Below are 12,033 nucleotides of genomic sequence, written 5' to 3' on the forward strand. Positions count from 1 at the left end.
ACTCCGGGTCCTGCTCTCTTTTGAAATTCCTTTACCCCCCCCTTCTTCTTCTGTGGTGTTTACTCAGGGTAAATGGGCCGTGAGTCTGGGCCGGGTTGGGCTGTGCGGCGTGTTTACGCGGAGGTCTCACCCCCATCAGCACACATCCGCCGGCTCTTATTTTCGGGGCGCCCTCCAGCTGCGTACGGGACAAAGCTTCGGGGGTCCCCCCCGGGGTGCGTTTCTCCTGCACGGAGGCGGGCCTAACCTCCTCTTTTTTTTTTATAAAATGAAAGGGCCCGTGCTGGGCCACCCGCTCCCCCCACTAAAGCCCCCCCTTTTCCCAGGACGTCTCCAGGCCTGCTTCAGGCTACAGGAGAGGAGCGGGGACCGAACCTCCAGACTGAACTACTGGACTGAACCTCCAGACTGAACCACCGGACTGAACCACCGGACTGAACCACCAGACTGAACCACTGGACGGAACCACCGGACTGAACCACCGGACTGAACCTCCAGACTGAACCACTGGACTGAACCACCGGACTGAACCACCGGACTGAACCACCAGACTGAACCACCGGACTGAACCACCGGACTGAACCACCAGACTGAACCACTGGACTGAACCACTGGACTGAACCTCCAGACTGAACCACCAGACTGAACCTCCAGACTGAACCACCGGACTGAACCTCCAGACTGAACCACTGGACTGAACCACCGGACTGAACCTCCAGACTGAACCTCCAGACTGAACCACCGGACTGAACCTCTGGACTGAACCACCGGACTGAACCACTGGACTGAACCTCCAGACTGAACCACTAGACTGAACCTCCAGACTGAACCACCGGACTGAACCTCCAGACTGAACCACTGGACTGAACCACTGGACTGAACCACCGGACTGAACCACTGGACTGAACCTCCAGACTGAACCACTGGACTGAACCTCCAGACTGAACCTCCAGACTGAACCTCCAGACTGAACCTCCAGACTGAACCACCGGACTGAACCACTGGACTGAACCTGCGGTCGTGGGTCTGCAGAGGGAGGCCAGCGATGTGTGGAGGCGCTCCCAAAAATCGCTGAATCCGCCACTTCCAGGCGCCCCTCTCAGCCAGTCCTCCCCCCCACACACCCCCGTCCCCCCATCCCCCTCCTCCCTCCCCACGTCTTGAACCGACGCCAGGCCACACAGACTCCCGCTCCAGAGAAGGCGTATCTGGGTCCCATTAAGAGAAGGCCACAGCATGGCTTTTTTTTTTAAAATGTGGGATGTATTTCGTGCAACAAAAAAAAAAAAAAAAAAACCAAACAAAAAAAAACCTCAAAGAAACTATTATACAGCGATTCCGTCATGTAACTTGTCCCAATGTACACTTTAACGAGCACATGAAAGCGGCTGGAGCTCTCACACGAGAAACAGGGCACTTTGTTTGCACAACAAAAGCAGCCCCAACGACACAGCTGATCAGCGGGAAGGCGTCTCGGGAAACTTTAGACGACCGAGCGAAAGGCACGTCGAGGAAAAGCAGCACAGACAACATCTATCAGCACAGACAACATCTATCAGCACAGACCACATCTATTAGCACAGACCACATCTATTAGCACAGACCACATCTATCAGCACAGACCACACCTATTAGCACAGACCACATCTATCAGCACAGACCACATCTATTAGCACAGACCACATCTATTAGCACATCCCCTCACATCCCCGCAGAAACGGAGCCGGTCCACATCAGCCGCTCCGGGACACGTTATTCGCCCGTGCTTCATGCCTCAAGTCAGCCGAAATAAATCAAGGAAACACGGAGTGGCTGGTTAAGGGCTGTAATGTATGGGGCGGGGGGCGGGGGGGGGGGGGGACATGGGGAAGCAATTAGGCCAAACACATGTTTGCAGTCTTTTATTAATAATGAAGTGAAGCCATGAAGCGATTAGCCTCGCAGGGCCCAGGCAACGCAGGGACCGCCGTGTCGACAGGGCGCAACACGGAAAACAATTACTGCAGCCCGAGCTCTCTGGAGCCAGAGAGAGAGTGTGTGTGTGTGTGTGTGTGTGTGTGTGTGAGAGAGAGTGTGTGTGTGTGAGAGAGAGCGTGTGTGTGTGTGTGTGTGTGTGCACGTGTGTGTGAAAGAGAGAGAGAGAGTGTGTGTGTGTGTGTGAGAGTGTTTGTGTGTGCGTGCGTATGTGCATGCGTGCATGTGCGTGTGAGTGTAAGAGTGTACATGCATGAGTGTGTGTGTGTGTGTGTGTGTGTGTGTGTGTATGTGCAGCAGGTCAGACAGGTACAGGGCTCTCAGCTTTACACCTGGCACACCCTGCGCTCAGAAGCCGTTGCCCGGGTAACGACTCCAGCATGTGTGGGACGGGGCGTGAGGAACAGGAGCAGCGACGTGCGGTCGACAAAACCGACCGGAAAAATGCGAGCGATTTCCGAGCAGCAGCGGGCTTCGGTTACGAACCGACCGGGCCTCCACGTTTTCCACGGGAGGGGGGGGGGGACGGGGGCAACGCGGGGGGGCGGTTTACCCCTCACTCATCCGGGTGAATATCCTTCCACCGTGACCCTCGCGTGTAAAACAAGTCCCCTCCCAGACAATACCCACACATCCCCTCATTTCCTCCCCAGCATGCTCAGGGGCTGCGACCCGTCCTGCTCCCGGTGCGCCCCCCCACCCCCCCCCCCTCACCCCCCCCAGCCCGGGGAGTCATCACGGTGTCCCAGCGTGCGGACATCCAGGGGGTAATCACAAACACAAAGGGGCCAACGGAGACACGGGCCCCTGCTGAGGAGGAGATGCCCCCCTGGGCTGTCTCTCTGTGGGCAGGCATTTCCCCCAAACACCCCCCTCCATCCCCCCTCCCAGCCTGGCACGGGACAGGGGGAGAGAGAGACCCCCCACCACACAATGGCCCGGCACCAACCGCTCACGAAACAGGCCGCCACTACCCGCCTCTGCTGGGGCCAGGAAACTGCCCCAGGGCAGGAGGACCGCGAGAGGGGTAATTCAGACAGGGGTAACTCACACAGGGGTAATTCTAACAGGGGTAACTCACACAGGGGTAATTCACACAGGGCTGGAGCGAGCGCAGTCTTGGCTGGGCAGTAGGCCAGGCGAGAGCTGCTGCAGTGGGGAGGAAACAGCAGCCCTCCCCCCCCCCCCACCCCCCTCCTCCCTGCCCTGGCCTCCACAGCCTGGAGATAAAGATCTGCAGAACCTCAGGCCCGGGTAAGAGCACCCAGGGACCAGCGGTCCAGTCAGCACTTTCACAGGTCCAAAGGGGCTGGAGGGCTTGTTCTATTTCGTTTTTTCTCTCTCTCTCTCTCTGCTGGTTTCTGGAATCTAAACTGATTTTTTTTCTTCTCCTGTCACATAAAACGGGAGGAGAGAAATCCGCGTGCGATTACTCCAAACGGGACCTGGCGCAGGTTCTGGCGTCTTTAGGTTCCAGCTCCACAAAGATGTCTGCCTCCTACAGGCCAGTGTGGGAATGACCGCATTCCTCTCCCAAAACTGCCCACTGCAGACAGGGTCACGCTAAGCAAACAGGCCACTGTGATGGGGACACCGTATCAAACTACGAAGAAACGCTGTGGGAACATTCTGCAGGAACAGTTCTTGTGTGTGTGTGTGTGTGTGTTTGTGTGTGTGTGTGTGTGTATTTGTGTGTATTTGTGTGTGTGTGTGTGTGTGTATGGTGTGTGTGTGCGGAGGGAAACAGGTGCACAGCTATCTCCCTAAATCACTGTCGCCGTGTCCACACCCTCTCCGGCGCCCTCCTTCGCAGGACGAGGTGTGAAAACCTGCAGCGATGACATCACCGCCGCCCCTCTGGAGGCATCACATGACTCCACAGACAGTCCCGCCGCCGCCGCCGCTAACTAAATCACCGCGCGTTTAAATGCTGGACCAAAGGGTCCCAGAGGCAGCGCTTTTAAACCGGAGGGGGGTCAGGGGGACGGGGGTCAGGGGGGGTGGCCAGATCACAAGTTCAGCCTCAGAAAAAAAAACCGGGGGCAGACGGTAAAACGGGGGGGGAGGGGCGGGGGGGGCTATAGCGTGTGACACGGCGATTAGCGACGCTCAGACGTCGTGAAACTGTCAGCGGCGAGCCTTCGAGCGCGCGGCGCTGCCCCCCCCCCCCCCCACTCCCGCCCGAGGCCGCGCTGGGTTCCGACGCTCCGCGATCTCCGCGCAGATGCTTCCCGTTATTCCCAGCGAGCAAAAGCCGGAATCCGGGCGTCCGGTAGGGGGGCGAAAATCCGGGTTGAGTGATTCATCGAGATAAACGGATTAGGTAGGCCCCTCGGGTTTTTACCCAGACTGCAGCCTGGCTACGCCCGAGGCGGCTAGGAAACTTCTCACTTTCAAACCGAACGCAGCCGGGTTTTCACCTGAACGCATAGACGGCGTTTCGCTGGCTCTCCACTGCAGAAACGTTCGCCGCGATGGAGCAGAAGCATTGTGCTGAGCAGGCCAAGCAAACGCCCCCCCTGCATAACGGGACAGGGTGCAGCAGGACTACCGAATAACATCCAGACAGACAGGTGTGCGCCCCCACACCCCCCCCTCGCTCCGCTCCCCCCGCTCCTCGACTCCCATTGACCCGTCGCCTTTCCTGTCTGAGACTCCCCCAGTCTTGACCCAGTTCGTCTTTCAATAAAATGTATGCCTCAGGAACAATGCAAAACAAGCACCGCCAAGCAACAGCACCACCTGTCAAGACCCAGAGGGCGGGGACTCTTTAAAAAAAAAATATAAATATATATATAATAACTAAGACATAAGAGAGAGATACACATCAAGAATTCCTGAGTTCGAGTGTGGGAAGAAGTAGCTTTCAGGGGAAACAAATGACAAAAGACAGATGTGGCAGCGGGCCAGAGGAGAACAGGGAGAATGAGTCACAGAAGGAGAGGGGGGGGGAAGAGGAGGGGAGAGAGGGGGAGGGGCAAGAGGCAGGGGCATAGACCAAAAATTTAACCAGGGAGAGAGAGAGGAGAGCCACAGCGAAGGAGAGGATGGGTTCGGACGTGGGCAGAGAAGAGAGAGAGAGAGAGAGAGAGAGAGAAATGTTTTTTTTAAGAGTCGTAGGCGACTTTATAAAAGAACAATGCCGTGTGACGCAAACAAAATTGGGGGGTGGGGGGGGGGGAGGGGTTGGGGGCAATGGGGGCAAGAGAACAGGAAACAGAGCGACGCGAGGGCTGCCAATCAGAGGGTTGGGTGCTGGAGAACACTTTAAGAAATGAGATTAAAGTTCATTGAGAGATCTGAAGGAATACAGACGCAATCAATATCAGATGGAGTTAGCTTACGGCTAACTCTGCTCTTCGGCTAAGAAGCTGTGTGCATCGTCGCCGACAAGTACATTATCATACTTTACTTCACACTTCTTATTAAAGAAAATTAAAGTGATAACTAGCAGGGAGGGAGAGGTAGATTGAGAGAGAGAGGGGGGGGGGGAGAAAGAGAGAGGAAGAGAGGGAAAAGCGAGAGATGAATAAAGAGGGAACCGGAGTGGAGGGTGTCGTCCGTCGGCAGAGCAGCAACGCTTTGGCGGGAGCCTGACGGGGAAGAGGTTTTGGGGTCAACGGAAGAATAATGGGGGGAATTAGGGATGGTCTATTGTGGCCCGGGCCTTTCAGTCACGTTCAAAGGAAGAGTCAGGGGCGGTGTTAAAGGGGACCGGGGCTCTTACACAGACCCCGCCCCAGAGGGGCTCCTTAAAGGACGGAAAGAAAAAAAAGGGTCCCGCTCAGGTTCATTGAGAATGCAAGGGAAATACCTTACGCATCATCAGAAGCCCGATGCAGTGTTGAAGAGCTCTGGAAGTGCTTTTAACACATTTTTAACAACGGTCCCCTAGATAACCGTCTCCCAGCGGCGCGCGAAGGAACAAACAAGAGCTTGTGTGTGTGTGTGTGTGTGTGTGTGTGTGTGTGTGCGAGTGTCTGTGTGTGAGTGTCTGTGCGTGTGCGTCTGTGCCTGCATGCATAAGAATAACACAAGTTAACAATACATAATCATCATACCTTGTAATGTACCTATACTATTCTACATTATAATTAGTCAATTCGCAAGATTAGCTCATGAAACCACCTGTGAAGCAATCATACCATGGTGGTCCGTGAATTCTCTCAATTACTGCTATAATCATTAGTACCTATTTGAAACCATCTACAGCCAGATTTTTTAAAATTTGTTTCTTCTTATTATTATTATTACAGTCTTTCTAAATTATATAAAATATTATAAAAGCTCATGTCTTATATGTTGAATAACAATAGTATATGACAAAATGGTGTTTTGAATTCTATTTTTTAATGAATATTTGGGTGTGAAGAAAACGTTGCTCGCCTGGTTCTGCAGGTGAGGGGAGAGGTGAGAGGGCAGACGATGGAGGGGGGTGAGGGGGGGCGATGGGTTCCGTTAACAAGGGGTGGAGGTCAAAGGTTAATCACCCCCAGGTCTCCGAGTCCCACAGCTCAGCCCCGGCCTCCCCATACCAACTGTAATGGAGCGAGTCTGGGGGGGGGGGGGGTGGGGGGGTTGGGGGGGGGCACAGGAAATAGCTGCTGTCTTAACCCCCAGCGCCTCTCCACTCAAATTGCCCTCATTAGGCCCGAGCTGAACTGCCCCGCGCCTCGCTAACAGGGGGCAAGGGCACGACAGGCGCTCGCGCACGCCAGGTCAGCAAAACTGGCGCCGTTTAACTGAATCAATCAATCAGTCAATCAATCAATCAGTCAATCAATCAATCAATCAACGGGCCAATTTCCCCCCATTTTTACCGTCTCTCTAACTGACTGCACAACCTCAGGCCGTACAAACTGAATCTTCTCCGCTTTGTCAGAACAAAGTGGTCAAGGAATGTTCAACATGGTGCTGATTAGATGCAAACAGACATATACAAATAACTATGAAGTAGAATCACTCCAAGTTATATGTGCGATTAACATCTATTTTTATCTACCACAGCACAATTCTCAGTATTGAATAAACAGTAACAGAGTTTGAATGAGTGCATTGGGGACCAGGTTCCCTCTGACTGAGCTAAGTGCTCTATCATAGTTTTAATTAAGGCTTAATATTTTCCTTTGTAGAGTGTCTGTGTCACTTAGTCACGTGGTATTGCTGGATCCAATACTCGTTCTGTTCCACCACTTTCTTGTAGCAGTAGTAACTAAAGCTGGGTGAGTAACCCGCCTCCATACTTCAATAAAAGTTACTGCTCTTCGACAGCTGCGTTCCACTCCGTGACCGCGTGTTTATACATCTGTTCGCGAAGCTCACCTGCTTGACCGTACGCGCTGCGAAAACATTACCGGCTGTCCAGTGAGCCCACGGAATTGAAGCAGATATGTGTATATCAAAAGGTATCCTAAGTGCAACTGCTCTTTCTTATGCCCCCGGTCTGTAGAGGAACGGTGAACACCTGCACCTGTCCTCGAAAGCAACTGACCACACAGCAACACCAATCTGGGCCACCTCACATGCCACCCCATCCCCCCCACCCCCACCCCAAGTGCAAACACACGCCAGAATTCGCTTCCTGCTTTCTTGCAAACAGGTCCGAATGCGGTCGTCCCAGCTGCCAGTGTTTAGTAAACATGTCGGGCAGAACCATGTCAGAAGGAACGACAGTGGCGGTGGAGGAGGAGGAGGAGAGCGCGCAGCCGAGGCCACCTGCAGACCTCCGCGAGCGGCCAAACCGACGAGCGCGCCCCCACACGTCGGAAGCCCCGTCCCAATTCCGAGCCTAAATATTTGCGTTAGCGGTCGTGATACCGAATCGCGTCATCCGCTCAGCCTGGCTCTCTCTCTGATTCCCCTTCCATCCAGAGGGCAGTGGAGGGGACTGCCAGTGTTCTCCACCTCTGTTTAGTCTGGGGTCAAGTTCTCAAAACAGCCCCTATCAACATTCACCCCGGCTGCAATGCCGCAAAGGCCCATGGGAAGGGCACCGGCGGCTAGAAACGGGACACCGTGTCAACCAACCTTCTCAAAAAAAAAAAAAAAAAGCGTGCGCCCATTCTGTTAAAATAAGCCCTGGTGTTGCATGCATAACATCTCACAAATCTCAAAGTGGAAAATACCCAGCACTCCTGTCATTCGTGCCTTCCAGAAGGATAGTCCGTAATGTATTTGGGTCTGCAGGTAGGCTGTGTTTGAGCGTTTGGATTTATGGAGGTGGAGGAACAGCGCCAGAAGATGGTGGGGTGATGCACCCTCTTAAAGGAAGAAGGGCTCCTCCGGATGCGAACGCCGCTCCGTGACAGCTGGAGAAGCCACAGCCGGCGAGGAGACCGCAGACCAAGCGCGTGCCGCTCCGCTGTCTCGAGAGAGCGATGGCCTCGTTCGGACACAATGGGGAAAACTGGGCGCGCAGCGCGGCCAAGAGCAGCCGGTCCACGGCACGAACAGGAAAAGGAAATTCAGTGTCAAAAGGACAATTACATCAGGTAGATGGAGTTGGAATCGCACGGCAGGGTAGAGAGGAAGACAAACAGCGCTATACAGACTAGAACAGAGCGACGGCATTCTGCCAAACAAATGAAATATATACTTGCAAGAAAGTACGTACTTTGTCTGCATTTAAAGATATAAAGTTCGTATTTTATACGAAGAATAATGAAAAATAAAATAAAATAAATCGCATTAACCACGACATTTCAAATACACATCCAGGTCTAAAGTAGCTAAATAATGAAAAATCATCAAATATCATCAAGATCAAAATGTTTCCTAATTGCCCTTCTCGTGTTGCGGCGGCAAGTTCGCTCTCACATTGTGTGTGTGTGGCCTGTCATCTGGCCTCGCGCTTAGTCTCGTTGACAATACGTCCAGGCAACGGGCTCATAGTCACCTTGCGACCTATAGCAGACGCGGAGGGAGTGCGTCTCCGTGTCAAATTCGTTTATTATCCGAATCAGTAACTCTAACTCGATATTTATTTACCCAGAGTAATGATAAACGCAATTAGCAGTGCCGCTTGTCGTCCGGATAGGATCTGTTTTCATAACAATACGGGGGAAACGCTCTTTAATATTCAGAGTGTAGAAAGCAATCTCTGCATAAATTCTCCGATCACTGTGAGCAGGACGGAGCTCACGAAACCAAAAACAGATTTTTAAAACTTAAAACATGTCCTAAATGTACTGAAACTGCAGCTATGGGTTGTGAAGCGTTGCAAATATCACCTAAACCGATGCAAATTGACCACGACATATTTGTATATTGTTTAAATTCAAACATGTGTACCTTCTTTGATAGAGAGCTCCTGACCCTCCGGATGGCTCTTTGTGTAGTTGCGTTCCGGTTTGGTACTTATAGAGTCCGGTTCCCCAGGTCCCGCTAGCCCCGGAGGTAAGCCACAGAACCAGCACAATCCAGCGGAAACTTTTTCGGCAGAGCGCGGTCACGCCGTCCCCCCGACACGCTTCCATTTCCGCGGCGTCAATGGCAGACCAGCTGCCCAAAAAGATTTCGCAAAAAAAGCGTACTCCAGTGGAAAAAAACAGATGGGTTGTATTTGATTAAGTGCAGAAGCTAGGAGAGCGCTCATCAAAGTCCCGACCTGGAGCTCACTGCAGGGATGAGCATCCCGTTAATCAACAACTATTAAATTAATAAACGCGCGGACACATTAGAATAACAGTCACTTAAAATAGCGCGCGGTGTAAATGTGTACAAAAACGTGAAACAAATTCTACAAAACAAAAACCAAAGTGAGACAGAACAGCCCTACGGTGCCGCGAAGTGAACTCCAACAATAATTCCTTTCCTGACTTTTCTCCGAGTCACCTCGCGTGCCCAAACAGAGGCTGAATGAAGCGGGATATATTCGTATAAGTGAGTAGCCGGTCCCCCAATCTCTCTCTCTCTCTCTCTCTTACTCTCTCTCTCTCTCGCTCTCTCTGCCCGCCTGTGACTGCCTTTTCAAGTTGAGCAGCACACAATGAATGAAAAAAAAACAAAACGTGTTATATAGTCTTGCCGAGTCTCTTAAAAGCACAGTCCGTCGTGTCTCGCTTTTGTTGTCCCCCTCATTCTGCGTTTCACCCTTTCACCAAGGACAAGGGGGCTCTTACGACGCGGGCTGCTGAGCTGTTAACACTGAACTGACCTCAGACGGCCGGTTACTCTTTAACCAAATATTACTAAGACATTTTGGTGCGACAAGGGGAGAGAATTCCCGCAGACTCGCGACTTTTAGCAATGCTAAGGCTAAAAGGCACGATGAAGGTAAGATCAATTTTAAAGAACGGTTTATCGAACAGACACAGTATAGGAATTTAAGTCACTTGGCATCCATTAATATTTACTCTCAGCACCCTGGCCTGTGCAAAGCGTGGTCTTCCCAGGACAGTAACCTAATTTTCAGTAATTTTTTTTTTTTAATGAGCGTTTACTTTCTTGACTGCTGGCTGCCCGTGCGCAGGGCGTCAGATCCAGTTCAGTGAAATGAGACACCCAGATGCAGACTTAATTTCTCCGGTGCATTGCTGCTCTGCTGAGCTGTGTTATTAAAAAGATCAGGTGCCTCTGATGGGAGCCGCTTCCCGCTCGCGCTCCCCGAGTCTTCCAGCGCGAGCTTGCGGTTCCCATCAGGTCTCGCGCTGTTGGGACGTTGGCGTCGTCCAACGCAGGCCGAGAGCACACCGCCGGCATCCCAAGAACCCGGACAAGGGCTGGGCGGCTGATGGGGACATGGAGAAAACCCAGTCTCCTTTAACCTTCATCTGTGAAAGGTGAAGCCAGGTGTCGGAGAATCAGATTCTCTGACATGTAGCTACAGGGCTGTGCATTAGAGGTCCTGCACAAAATGTACCCAGACAAAAAAAAGAAAAGACCAAAAAAAAAAAAAAAAAAAAACCAGTGTATCTGTGACCAGAACTCAGAACTCATACCTCAAGGGCTACACATCTGTCTAACTTTTATTTAGAACTTAATCACTCTACAGTTCAAAGAGAAAAAATATTGGATAACCGTTTTATTCAAAGCCATATTCAAACCGCCCGGCATGAATGGCCTGTGTGTACGCAGGGTGGAGACACCAGCTGAGGCTGTTTGGTTAAGAAAGCAAACAATCTGAAATAATTATCACAGGCACCCCCCCCCCCCCTCTGTAGGATGATTAGAATGAATGGGACGGGACCTGAGACTGAGGCAATCGACCTTGAACGCCACCCAGCCGAACCTACATTCACCTCTTTTTTTTAGTAGAGAATCAGGCCAGAGAGACAGAGACAGAGAGAGCAGGGAACAGGCTGCTCGGTACGCCTCTACAGCAGTAACATGCGCAGGAACAGCCACCTGCAAGTACTTCATGTTATTCAGAGTACACTTTAAAAAAAAAAGAAAATAAATTAATAAATAAAAATTGAGTGATGGCCTATTATTCTGTCCAGAGAAGCCAGACTGTGTTTTTCCCATCACTGAGCTGAGCTACGCCCCTCACCCCCCCCCCCCCCCACCCTGCGCATCCTAACCTGTGCCCCTGTGCTCTTCTTCTTTGATTGACACGTGGCGAGTGACATCCGGCCAATCAGAAGCGTGACCTGAACACGGCCGGCACTGCTGTCGACGCCGGGGCTCCGCCTCCCTCCACTGACCTACAACCCACCTGCTCCCAATCACGGCAAACCGAAACAATTCAGGCAAGCCGGAGGAACAAGTGATGAGGTAGGTATTAAATTTTTTGTTTTTGTTTGTTTTGTTTGTTTTGGGGGGGTTGGGTGGAGTACCCCCCCCCCCCAGTGCTGAACGGACTCCTGCACAGTCAATGCCAGAGGGACCTGGGAGGTGGGGGTTAACCTAAATCCCTGCAGTCTCACGCAGCTGAAAATAATCTTCATCCTTAAAGGAGGAGGAGGGAGAAGGAGAGAGGGAGAGAGGGAGAGGGGGGTATTTGCATTGAAGGGGGTTTGGACTCTTGCTGGCCTTTTTTCTTTTCTCTTTTCTCCCTCCCTCTCTCTCTCTCTCTCCCTCCCTCCATCCTCCGTGCAAGGACGCAGAAAGAACATTCCC

The 12,033-nt window shown here is 52.1% G+C and overlaps 1 protein-coding gene across 1 annotated transcript in view; it reads right to left on the bottom strand.

Moving 5' to 3' along the window:
• emid1 (EMI domain containing 1) overlaps positions 1-10,139 on the bottom strand; it is a 67,515-nt gene extending 57,376 nt beyond the window's left edge. Inside the window, exon 1 of the mRNA XM_064353498.1 lies at positions 9,265-10,139. Within this exon, the coding sequence (XP_064209568.1) occupies positions 9,265-9,449 (185 nt within the window). The 5' untranslated portion in view covers positions 9,450-10,139. The remainder of the gene's footprint in view (positions 1-9,264) is intronic.
• Between the last annotated feature and the right edge of the window lie 1,894 nt (positions 10,140-12,033).

Source organism: Anguilla rostrata, chromosome 10 (genome assembly GCF_018555375.3).
Source record: "Anguilla rostrata isolate EN2019 chromosome 10, ASM1855537v3, whole genome shotgun sequence".
NCBI classification, from domain to species: domain Eukaryota; kingdom Metazoa; phylum Chordata; class Actinopteri; order Anguilliformes; family Anguillidae; genus Anguilla; species Anguilla rostrata.